The 14101-nt window shown below is 37.6% G+C and overlaps 1 protein-coding gene across 1 annotated transcript in view; it reads left to right on the top strand.

The window, feature by feature from the left end:
• LOC122808793 overlaps positions 1 to 14101 on the top strand; it is a 1139808-nt gene that overhangs the window by 953172 nt on the left and 172535 nt on the right. The window contains exon 9 of the mRNA XM_044079839.1: positions 11235 to 11498. Coding sequence (XP_043935774.1) covers positions 11235 to 11498 — 264 coding nt within the window. The remainder of the gene's footprint in view (positions 1 to 11234; positions 11499 to 14101) is intronic.

Consider the following 14101-nt stretch of genomic DNA (forward strand, 5'->3'; position numbering starts at 1 on the left):
AGAACGTAATAATTATGGCCCCATAGCTATGCTATCTCCCCTATCAAAAACTGTACACACCCAACTACTGAATCATCTTCTTCAATATAACCTGCTATCAAATTCCCAACATGGGTTTTGACCAAACCATTGTACCACATCTGCACTTATATCCTTTACTGACCACGTCAACCAACAAAGAAATCTCGGTAACTTAGTATCTGTTGTATTCCTAGACCTGTCAAAGGCATTTGACATGGTAACCCACTGCAAAATACCATAAACTCTCTCTGAGCTCAATCTGGATAACTCCTCAATACTGTGGTTTAAAAATGATCTGTCCCTCCAGTAACAAGCTGTTAAATGGCATAACTCGCTCTCCCCTCTCCTAGTGGGACAAGATGTTCCGCAAGGATCCATTCTTGGTCCCTTACTATTTTCCATGTTTACCAATACTCAGCTACCCAACAAATTAATATAGTACAGTATGCTGATGACACCACCCTTATTTGCTCAGACCCCTCTATACAATTACTCCAAGATAGAACCCAGGAAGCCTTTACTACTATAGAAAAAGGGATAAATTCCTCCCAACTCATACTAAACCCAAGGCTCAATTCATGATCTTTCACCCATCCAAAACTTTCACCCCCACCTCACCATTCTCAATAACATCCTCCAATAATACCATTATCACACCAGTAACTCAAGCCAAGTTACTAGGTGTAACTATTGACCAAAACATATAATTCGACAAACATATAATACTAACAATTGTCAAAATTCATTAAAAACTAGGTTCACTCTACCGCTGCAAGAGCTTCCTTATATAGGAATCCCGAATCACTATCTCTCGTACCCATCTGCTCTCCACATTACTATACCGTTCCCCAGTTCTAACTAACCTAAACAAATCTGACCTTCTGCGACTATCTACCTGCTACAATAAAATCTCAAAATGTGCAACCAATGCTAAGTTTCATTCTCACCATTGCCTCTCCCTAAGACAACTAGGAATGATTAGAACTCCCAAACCTACTAAAAAACAATCAACTTCTCCTGACCCATCAGCTGCTATACCAATCAAATAAAATACCTGCCCTCTCTGGTCTGCTCACCTTCCATAATACTGCATGTCAACTAAGATCTTCCAATACCACCCTACTGAGTGTTACCAATTGCTTACACAGCTCTGGCCAATCTTTTTATTCCTATGCAGTTGCTAAGGCCTGGAACTCTCTACCCCCTGACATTAGATGTCTAAATAGTAAACATACTTTCAAATCCCTACTAAAAGATCTCCTATTCAAAAGTTGGATATGTTCCTGTACAGATCCAGACTAATTTCACCTGTTCCTGACTTTCAACATCCCTAGATCAAAGATGTACTGTGTAGTTTCACTTAGAGTATAGTACTGTGAACCAGGTGTTTGGGCCTTCTTTATTAATTATTTATTTAACATTTGTTAACCGGGAAAGTCCGACTGGGAACAAAGCCAGTTTTCAGCAGAGGCCCAGGGAGAAATGCTCCAGATAAATGTCTTTGTAACATGGGAGGATCCTTTATAGTTATGATTTCTCATTTATGACCCTGTTTGCTTATGGAAACTTCTCTTTGAATTTATGTTCAAGCAATTGTATATTTGTTGCATAATATCTTGTTTTTACTCAATATTCTAACCACTGTATGCTCCATCATTTGTAAAACTCTGATTTTACTCTTTTTATATGTTCCATGTTCTTTGTACAAAATAAGTATGTTTATATAATTTTTTTTATAATTTTTGTTATTTGTTATAATTTTTTACTATGTATCTGGAGCTTTACTCCCTTGGCCTCCACTGCAAATGGTCACCTTGTGTCCATTCAGTCTAACCCGGTAAACAAATGGAAAATAAAATAAATAAATAAATTAAATTCCTGCTCTGCTATCACTTTTGGTTTACTACTGTAAAGTACACATAGGTCTTTAGTGGCATTGGTTTGCCTTGGAGGTCTGCTCCAAAGAAGCACTTAAGAACAAGAGCACATGATGGTTCCACCATGGAGATGACTACAGACTGAACTTAAACAAAAAAAAAAAATGACCATAGTCCTTTCTTCAAAATCTAATAGAAGCACCATGATGTAATTATGAAGACCAAGTCAAAAATGACAAACAGCAGGATGACCTGATAGCTGGAAGATGACCTAAATCTAACAAGGCCCTTGCCCCCCCCCCAAAAAAAAAAAAAAAAAAAAAGAAAACACAAAGATTCCAAATAGGAACAGGTGTCTCACCATTGTCCTGAAAAATGGTACCATATTCCAAAGCTTACGACTGGTAAAAAGACCTATCGGAGGATTGTTGACTGCAATCTGGCCACTGAATGGAAGAAAACCTTAGAGGATGCAGAACTAAAACTAGTAAGCATCGTGTTTGAGCATAATTTCAAAATGCAATCCTCCACCAAAACAACCATCCAGATACGAGAAGAAGAAAGAAAAACACTCCATGACTATAGACACATTGAAGAAAGGGTCATAAATTTCAACAAAAAGGTTGCACATAAAAATAGTGAAAAGATCCACAGGGATCTCACCAACTTCAATAACGAGGAAAACACCTTCAATTAACAAGACAGGATACCTACCAATACCAAGAACAGTCCTATGAAGGCACAATATAAGTGAAACCACATGGCTGAGGACAGCCAACATCCCAACCTGAGATCAAGTGAGTTTACCCAGGGAAACCTTCACGCACACACACAAAGCCTCGGGGGCATAACAAACAGAATTTTCAATTGAATTGTAGACCATCAAGACTGGACAAAACTCCCAGTTCTGATGAAGCCCGTATTTTCCTGAGGATGAAAACACTTAATTCTGTTTGTTTTTAAGAAAAAAAGGAGATGGAATTACTTTTGGGCTTACAGCAGTTATTTTGGGCTGGTGTTTCTAGCAGTTTCACCTTTGGTTATTAAAACTCCCAACCACAGGAACCTTCACACCCCAAAACAAGAGCATTACCTGTCACAAAAGACAGACCACTGGGGTGGACAACAGAGTGGTTAGCCCCCACCAGTGACCAGATATTCAACAGTACAACTGAAAATGTCACCCACACAATCAACCAGACAACAGACTTCAGACGTAGGCAACAATGCACACCCATACAAACCTGGACCACAGAGGAACAGGAGTTGGCATGGAAAAATGGATATAAAAAAACTTTCAGACCTACTACCAGGGGAAACGTCATCTAAGATCCCAATTAAGATCTGGAACCACTCAACAGAACTACTCTCCAAGACAGAATTGAAAGTTTTGGAAAAAAAAGATATGACCTTCATACCACACAACAGGTACAATCTTGTAAGCTCAATCGTGGATTTAAAACTATTTGTCTGCAAACTCAACTTAAAAGTGTTTTTCCATGACAATATCAAAAAGGGGATAATTTCACAAATGTCCCTAGTTATGCCCCAGTCATAAAATAGAGGAGGCCAAATGACTTCTGCCCTACAAAGAACCCAACTTTTGAAGCCTTTGAATTCAAATGTGAAGCTAACATCATATTAACCATGACATGCAAAAACGGTAAGAGAAAATTCTAAAATATTAAACAAACCAGAGATGGAAGCTCTACCGAAGTTAAGCAGTGATAAGAATAGAAGAATAACAAAGGCCAATAGGGGTGGGGTAATGTTCTTGACAGACACCATTGCTTACAATAGGACAATAGAGAATATGCTAGGTAATGTCAACTATTATTGCAAAATCGACTTAGTAACCATGGAAAATGCATATAGCACCATTTATGCAACTCTAGAAATACACCAAGAGAGAGAATACATGGGCAATAAATTATATCAGTTCCTGTTCATTACAAACCCAAAATCCCTGCTGTTTTTTGAATCCTTAATCCAGAAAAATGCCTTGAGGATCCATCGTACAGACTCTTGATGACAAGTGGTGGCTCTATCATGGATCCTATCTCCATGTACCTGGAAGTCCTTATAATCCCACTGGCAGCTAATACCAAGTCCTTTGTGCTTGATACTCCAGACCTTTTACATAAAATTAAGAGCATCAAAACAGATTAAGATAACTGTCTGGTTACTATCAATGCAGATGCTTTTTATACTGTGCTACATCACAGATATTGCATCTAGACTGTGTTAGAGGCACATACAAGGGAAAAAGTGTCACTACATGGTGATCTCAAACTAACAGCAAGACTACAAAATTACTTCTGGACAGCAACTACTATAAATTTAATAACCTGTACTGTAAATAAACTAGAGGGATATTCATGTGAGCAGTAAGGACCCCCATCCCATAAAATTTAGCAGTACCCAAATAGGAAGAAAAACATCTGTAGGCCTGAGATCCAACAATATATTGCCTGCTGTTACCAGTTTATTGATGGTATATTTACCATTTGGAAAGGGAAAAGGTAAAATATAAAGAATTTTGCAACTTTATTGGAAGATCAACTGACTTCTGAAAATTTATCAGAAACCACAGCAAATAAACGGCTGATTTCCTTGATTTAACAGTCAAGAAAAGTACAATCAATGGGTCTCTAACAATCCGTATTGAAAAATCAAATAAGTTAATGTCTTATTACATGCATCCAGCACGGATCTAGAAATCATAGAGCAACATGTGAAATAATCCAAGGAATGAAGACAGCCAGGGTTTCCAAACAACTGCAAGATTTCATAAAGAATCTTAAATATTTGAAAAGGAATTTTCTTGCAAGGAGGCTATGAGAGTAAGCTACTTCATATCATATTGTATTCCAAAAAAGACCCCAAAATAACAAGGGGCACCTGCAGCCGTGAACCATTCAGCAGGATGATCAGTGAGTTCAGAAAGTCTTAAATCAATCCAGAAACAGAGACAAAACAGCGAAGCATGGTTATTACATTGGTGCTCGACCAGAAAGAGATTTAAAAATTCTAAAAGATAATTGGGTCATAACAGACAGTAACAAACGAATAGCTAAACTGCTGGAATCAGGTTCACAATTTATTTATAATAATAGGAGGAGTATCAGAGACTTTCTGTAATCCAAAGACCTTAAAGCAAACCTGGTAGCAAAAGGCACTTATGGATGTGAAGTCCCAGTTGCAGCTTTTGCAGGTATATGAGGAATTCTGACCACTTACTTCACTTGCACCAGTGTAGGACAAAAATACTACAGTAATGACAGAAATGTCTGTAATAGTGAAATGGTTGTCTATAGGGCTGACTGCATGCTTTACAATTGCTTCTACATTGGCAAAGCAGTCAAAAAGATCAAGAAAGGCACGCCCCAGCACCATTCATTTATGTGACTGAAAGTGACAAGGAATGTACTAGCCTAGCATAGCAAGAAAAAATAGATCACAATTACTACAAGTTCCATATACTTGACAAGGGTTGGTCTACCCCAGATGGGAACAACAATGCACTATTAGAGAAAAAAGAGCTAGAGCGGCAGATTCATCTGAATGCCTGCAATAAACTGAAACTGAAAAAGCTTAACCACAGCCTGTACGGCTGTGACTCCAGATCTTCCACTGCAATCAACATCACAAGAAACAGCATTATACCACTCCCTAGTTATAAGTCCAGTCTCCACTACAACCATGTTCTGTTAAATTAACAAGGGCTCCATTACTCCTTTCCATCTACACCCCCCAGCTGAGGCTGTATCTGGGGCCACTAAAAGGATACATTCTCTGTTCACTGTCAGACAGCCATGTAGGTTGATGAGCATGACAGAGAATGAACTAAGCCATTCTCATCCCACATCGGTTTTAGCACAGCCATGGGTTTTTTCCATTTCTACTGCTGACTTTACCATCTCATTCATGGACATGACAAACAAGGCAACTAGTTCTACCATTTGGAGTGCCAAAGGTCAAGTGGATTGTTTGCTTGTTTGATTTTTCTTTTGCTCTGCTTGTTCACTTTGTATCCCGTGTTACAGTTTTCAATAGTTCTCACTGCCTAAAAAAATCATATTTCATCCTTTTTTAACTATTTTGCTTCACTATTTAGAGTTTTATTTCCAGACTGATTTCTTTGTAATCATTGCACTTTTATTTCCTGTTTCTGCAAACCATTTTGTTTTCCTGACAGTTTTAATATACCAGGGGCAAGACACTTATCTGCTGACCCATTTACATTAACAGGCGTATTAACTATGGTCAGTGACACAGGTAATGAGTAAGTGCTCCCACCTTCCATGGTAGGTTTCCTTCAACACTGGTCGATGTTTGTCTCAAAAGATCTGCTCACTCTATCATTGCCACAGCCAGGGACAAGAACCACCTCTCTTTATCCCCAGGAAGGGAGCAGCACCAGTTAACAAAACCAGTACTTCAACCAGTGTACAAAACCATTACCTCATTAGGAAATAGTACCAGTGTACAAAACCATTACCTCATTAGGAAACAGTACCAGTGTACAAAACCAATACCTCATTAGGAAATAGTATCAGTGTACAAAACCATTACCTCATTAGGAAATAGTAACAGTATACAATTACCATTACCTCATTAGGAAACAGTACCAGTATAGAGATCCATTACTTCATTAGGAAACAGTACCAGTGTACAAAACCATTGCCTCATTAGGAAATATTTCCAGTGTAGAAAACCAGTACCTCATTAGGAAACAGTACCAGTGTACAAAACCATTACCTCATTAAGAGAGAGTACCAGTGTACAAAACCATTACATTGATAGGAAATAGTACCAGTGTACAAAACCATTACCTCATTAAGAAATAGTATCAGTGTACAAAACCAATACTTCATTAGGAAACAGTACCAGTGTAGAAAACCATTACCTAATTAAGAGAGAGTACCAGTGTAAAAAAACATTACATTGATACGAAATAGTACCAATGGACAAAACCATTACCTCATTAAGAAATAGTATCAGTGTACAAAACCAATACCTCATTAGGAAACAGTACCAGTGTAGAAAACCATTACCTCATTAAGAGAGAGTACCAGTGTAAAAAAACATTACATCGATAGGAAATAGTACCAATGGACAAAACCATTACCTCATTTGGAAATCGTACCAGTGTACAAAACCATTACCTCATTATGAAACAGTACCAGTGTACAAAACCATTACCTCATTAGGAAACAGTACCAGTGTACAAACCCAATACCTCATTAGGAAACAGTACCAGTGTACAAACCCAATACCTCATTAGGAAACAGTACCAGTGTACAAACCCAATACCGGAAACAGTACCAGTATACAAACCCAATACCTCATTAGGAAACAGTACCAGTGTACAAAACCATTACCTCATTAAGAAACAGTACCAGTGTACAAAACCATTACCTCATTAGGAAATAGTTCCAGTGTACAAAACCAATACCTCATTAGTAAATAGTACCAGTGTACAAAACCAATACCTCATTAGGAAACAGTACCAGTGTACAAAACCATTAACTCATTAAGACAGAGTACCAGTGTACAACACCATTACATCGATAGGAAATAGCACCAGTGTACAAAACCATTACTTCATTATGAAATAGTACCAGTGTACAAAACCATTACCTCATTAAGAAATAGTACCAGTGTACAAAACCAATACCTCATTAGGAAGCAGTACCAGTGCAGAAAACCATTACCTCATTAAGAGAGAGTACCAGTGTACAAAACCATTACATCGATAGGAAATAGTACCAATGTACAAAACCGTTACTTCATTATGAAATAGTACCAGTGTACAAAACCATTACCTCATTAAGAAATAGTACCAGTGTACAAAACCAATACTTCATTAGGAAATAGTACCAGTGTACAAAACCATTACCTCATTTGGAAATAGTACCAGTGTACAAAACCTTTACCTCATTAGGAAATAGTACCAGTGTACATAACCAATACCTCATTAGGAAATAGTACCAGTGTACAAAACCATTACCTCATTAGGAAATAGTACCAGTGTACAAAACCATTACCTCATTAGGAAATAGTACCAGTGTACAAAACCATTACCTCATTATGAAATAATACCAGTGTACAAAACCATTACCTCGATAGAAAATAGTACCAGTGTACAAAACCAATACCTCATTATGAAATAGTGCCAGTGTACAAAACCATTACCTCATTATGAAATAATACCAGTGTACAAAACCATTACCTCAATAGAAAATAGTACCAGTGTACAAAGCCAATACCTCATTATGAAATAGTGTACAAACCCAATACCTCATTAGGAAACAGTACCAGTGTACAAACCCAGTACCTCATTAGGAAACAGTACCAGTGTACAAGCCCAATACCTCATTAGGAAACAGTACCAGTGTACAATCCTAATACCTCATTAGAAAACAGTACCAGTGTACAAATCCAACACCTCATTAGGAAATAGTACCGGTGTACAAACCCAATACCTCATTAGGAAACAGTACCAGTGTATAAACCCAATACCTCATTAGGAAATAGTACCAGTGTACAAACCCAATACCTCATTAGGAAACAGTACCAGTGTACAAACCCAATACCTCATTAGGAAATAGTACCAGTGTACAAACCCAATACCTCATCAGGAAACAGTACCAGTGTACAAACCCAATACCTCATTAGGAAACAGTACCAGTGTACAAAACCTTTAGCACATTATGAATGTTAGAATTATCATGGCCTAAGTCATACTAAACACCGCTATCATATGCTTCCTCAATAGAATTTGATTATCATGATATTTGACTATTTATCTACAAAAAATATCTGTTGAAGCTCACCTAGCAGGTGAACAAAACTGCTTCAGCTCATAATGTCTTACAGCAGGAAATCTGGAAAGGCTATAATGGGGCGACAAAACCCAAAATAGGAACACTTTTTAAATATTGCTCTTATAATCTTAGAAAGTTGATAGAATAACAGGTTTTCCATTAGTGTGGATTTTTCTGAAGGGTATGAAGTCTGAAACTTCAAATGTATGTCAATATTTTCTGACTTCCACCCTCAAAGACTTGTCAGAAATCCCCAATTTTATGAGAAACATATCAAAAATATGAGACACAGATCTGTACATTCTGCAAAAATCTGTACAGTTGAAAGGTATGCTTCAACATTTATGGCTAATTAACCACTACTACTTTGCTAAGAAATGTCTGACACAGATTAAAAGAAAAAAAACAAAAACAAAATAGAAGTAAGCCTTGCTATTGTCATGGTACTAATCAGCCAGTGTTTTGAGTTTTGTTATCACAGGAAGCCCCATAAAAGCAGACTCTGTTTAACTTTTGTTGGAAGATTGTAATATATTTAGTAATTCTATTAACCTGTAAGAGTAAGCTCTAATGACACTAAAACAGACTCAAATGCAATCAAGGTGGCGCTCAAAGGACCTGAACCACCCACATGACCCATATATGTACAATAATTTCTGTAAGGAAAAAATCTTGAATATACACAAATTATTAAAATGTAAGCCAATTTAGTAATGGAATGGTACAAACATCCAGACTGCTATTGCTTGTGGATTAAGATAGGTAAAACAGGGGTATTATTTTTTTTTATGTTCAGTAGAAAACTAAGTACAAAATTAGATATAGACCAATGTAAAGCAAAAGAGCTGAAAACACAGTTGTGATGAGGAAAGAGCCATAAAATTAGAAGAAAATCTTATGGACATCAGTAATAAGGAGATACAATCAATTTGAGAACTTCGGTTACAGCTAATTAAAAGGCTAATTCTGAAATCCATATGCAAATTAGTAGCAAGGGAGCCCAGCCACTTGGGAAGCTTGAGTTACATCTAATTAAGATATTTATATAAAAACCAGTCATAACAACTGCTCCTATCACGCGTCTTTACAGAAATTAGGATAAAAGAACAATGCCTTAGACAGTTTTACTTTAAGCTTTTCCTGATTTGACAGTCTATAAGATAAAAACACTAATACAGATAAAGCTTCTTTAAATGAATACTGGCTTTAGATAACATTTCAGAGATTTAAAGGGATGCAATATGAAATCTTTAGAACTTCCAGATAGAAGCTAAGGTTCGATCTCCTTTCAGAACCACAACCTGCTTATGAGCTACTCCTTTTAGCATTTAATTGTCTGAGACCTGCTTGCCACAAGACCACTCTGGCCCAAACTAATTATCTCTGGGAATACCATATCTAATCTGTTTATTATTTTAGCTACTATTTTAATATCTGTGTTTATGAGTGATATAATTCGGAAGCTACCTGGGCCAGGTATCTGCCCTTTAGACTTGTGTAACACTATTATTTTTGGATGATGAAGGATGTTCGCATCTGTCAAGTGATAAACATAGTATTGTATGAAGCACTTAACATTTTTCTTATTTTTGCCCCCCAGTTTGTAAAACCTAGCATGAAAAAAACCTCAACAAGGAATTACTGATACTTCCTCTGGCTGTAGGATCTGAAGTTGGCATTGATTTCTTTGGTAGGCGGTGTAATGACTGAATGAGTAAAGGATCTGCAACACATTCCACCAAACCTCTCAACTTCTTTGCTCCAGAATTCTGGAAAAAGCCTGAAAATAATATTATATTGGTTGGTCAAAGGCCTAAAATCAGAGGCACCTTTCAAATATTTGTCTAATTTACATGAACAGAGCAACAGATTTAACATAAACATACATCTGAAGATTTGAAACCTTAAAGCTCTACCGTATGCCTTTATTGAGTTGACAATAATCCTCAGAAAAGTTCAGGATAATGAAAAATTTTATGAACAGGGCAAACATATGAAACAAAACCAGGGACAGTTGAGAGGGATGTTTTTTTCAGATTATTTAATGCAGCTAAAGTGCTGTCACTGAAAACCTATACCTTTACAGTACTCTTAAAATTCAAGGATATTTGATATTTGGTGTTTTCCCAAGTAAGTAGAAATATAACATGACTGGAATTACAGAACACAGCTATAGTTGGTCAAAGAAATATATGTTTTTTCATGAGATGCTGCTCACCTTTTAAATGTGCGACAGAAAATCTTTAGAAATGACTGAATTTTCATATTTTACGGTCAGTGAAAGAACTCCTTATATGGCTTGATCAGTTTTGTCAGATCAATTAGTCCATTTTCTGAATATATACAATCCAGTATCTTTTGATATGTTTTCTTAATTTTCACAAGAAACAGAAAATAAGTAAAATCTCCATGGTATGTTTCTATGTTTTTTTACTAATCCTGTAATGTACTGATTATGTTTTCAACAGCTCTTAAGTTAACTAACTTTCCTTTTCTCTCTATACAGAACAGGTAGAGGAACCGGAAATACGAATGAATGAAAACGAGACGGAGATTGTATGTGCCAGCAAAAACAGCAGCTATAAGTACTGGATGTGTGTTCTGTATCAAGATGGTCAGCAAATACAGGATGACTTTTTCCGTCGTGTTGACCATGCTTCCTTTGATATCTCTAACCTTCCTGCTGGGAGTAACTTCAGCTGTTTGTGTTTTGAGTATAGCCTGGGAAGATGGACTCGCAACAGTTCTGTTATTACTAAAGGAAGAAAACGTAAGTAGCATCTTACTATGATTTATAGTTTGTCATTAATGGCTGCATCAATAATTTATATGAACTGATTTTTTTCTTAGTGTCTATATCTCCGAATTATGTAGAGTTCACAGCATTAACTGCAAACAGCATCAAAATAATAGAATGAGTGTTATACCGCCTGAAGTAAATACACAAATGTAAACCTTTAGAATGGTAAGAAAATAAAAGAAAAAGACGACTTCCTCCTGGGACCCTCAGAAAGCTGAACAACTACTGCCTTACTACATGGAAAAATAGCCAAGGCTCATGTCTATTTATTGGGTTCAGGCACCTAGGCAGCAAGACATTTCCCTGTGGTTTATTTGACTGGGGAAACATGGCTAAAGTGACATTCAGCTGCAGAGAAATATGGCTGTTTACGAATTACCTGTGGGCAAAGAGAAGCACACACTGCCATGCTCACAGCTTTAATAGCCAAATGCATGGCAGCAGAAGAAGTAATAAGTGTTGTGCTCAGTGTACAGTACATACTTATATAACTACAACATGTATAAGTGTGCTACAGCATAGAGGAAATCCTGCAGACTACTATAGTCACATTTATGCTCCAGTATGCATTTTAGGTAATGTTCCCTAGACACTGTGAAGGGGGTAGTGGTCCACACACTCCAATTATAAAGGCACTGCCCATTGTGCACTGCGTTTTTACTGCCACTGACATGCCCTCTGGCCAGCCTGATGCTGATGCCTGCCATATTGCCATGGACCATGGACATTGTTTTCCCCCTGTGCATTTAGTCATTAAAGATGTGGGCATGGCAGTGTATGCTTCTCTTTGCCCACAGGGAATTTGCAAACAGCCATATGTCTCTGCAGCTGAATGTCACTTCAGCCATGTGTCCCCAGTCAAATGTACCACAGGGAAATGTCTCGCCGCCTAGGCGCCTGAACCCCTATTTATTGAGGTTATTTTCAAATGTGGTTAACACAATTGACCAAGACATGATTCACCAAATCATATTAAACTGAAGCTGTTTTACAGCAAATGAAAGAAAAAAAGTTTTCTATAATTTGATCATCATTTTCACTACATATATGTGTTTGTCTCTGACCTTTACAGACCTTTATGTAGTAACTTGCCTTGCAGAAACCTAGAGGTACTGAGGAGCTGAACTTCATCTGCTCTTTATTGTGTTTTATTTTGGCAGCTGCATGGGTGTTGTTAGGGATTCACTGTCCACACCATGATATGCACTCATCTCTTTAATTTGTTGGCATTAAAATGCACTAGAATGTATTAATTAATTGGTATATTTACCATCATTTTTTTCATAGAGGATGTTAAATGCCTCTTTTTTGTTGTTTCAGTATGCCTAGTTGACAATTTTACTTCTTTAACATGCACTTTCTAACATTGGTGGTTACACTTGGGAGGTGGTCCAGAAGATGTTGTACAGTTAAAATAATCCTCCTGACAGCCTTGGTACACAGCTTGTCAGTGCGGCTAGTGACTGGTAAAGAAGCCATTTGATGACAATTAAAGTTGACTTTCTAATGAGAAGTACTTGTCCTTAGCTCTGAAGTGTAAACACCCTGAGAAAGCCCATGCCATTAACATATGGCAAAGTAGCAGCATGTATTGGGCATTCATCCAAGCACATAGACAACAGGCATAGCTTAGGTTATTGTATTGAAAACACTAGAACTAAAGAACGCATGCTACAATTGCTGTCTCTTAACTCAACCTGTTAAGGGCTGTCTCTTAGAATTACCTATTCAAAAGGCTTAAACCTTACCTGTGATATTAGTAGGACCTGCTGGAGAGGCAGGTATGTATCCCAGAGACTACACCTTCTCTGGAACATGTTCCCCATCCATGTGAAACAGACATCCTTCTTAAACTAATTCAAGTGTAACTTGGGCATTTGGATGGGGAACAGGAAATTCACCCCTGGTTTGGCATCTTTGTCTCTAATGGACACAGCCAGTCTGTAAATGGTTCATCTTCCAGGCCCCTGCTGTCACTTATCAAGAGTACCAGAACTTGTCAGAGATTTGGGGATGCATGGCTAGGCTTAAAAAGGCCCTTGTGGTTGCTAGTCTAGTAAATACCTACGAACCTATGAACCTACAGTGAAAGAGCAACAACACACGGACTAACCAATACACTCTGAATGTGATGTGTAAACCTATATATGGACTGCCTACTGGGATGATAACTCCTGACAGATGAGCCCCATGGGTCTCTGAGAAGAGACACAGTCACACAAAAGGAAATAGTAGTAGAAGGGGTATGCTTGGTATTCTGCAAGAGCAGTTCACTTAACTCAAAACCTGGGTGCATGAGATTCAGTGCTAAATCAAAGATGTGACATAGTCCTGGCCTGTACTGAGTTGTGCAACATGTGGCTGTAATTGCGGCTTATAGTTGGACAGCACATGGGGGGGAGTAAGTGGAGGCTGCCCTCTGTGCAAACAATATGTTGATGAGGAACTACTCCATATTGTGTTCTATACATCAGATACAGTATGTTTATGACTAGACATTTCACATTGTAGCATATTCCAGATGTAGATAAAGGACGTGTAAAAATAGCATACCCTGGTGGAATCAATATCAC

This window comes from Protopterus annectens, chromosome 1.part1 (assembly GCF_019279795.1).
Source record: "Protopterus annectens isolate FY-2018-M chromosome 1.part1, PAN1.0, whole genome shotgun sequence".
Taxonomy (NCBI): Eukaryota; Metazoa; Chordata; order Ceratodontiformes; family Protopteridae; genus Protopterus; species Protopterus annectens.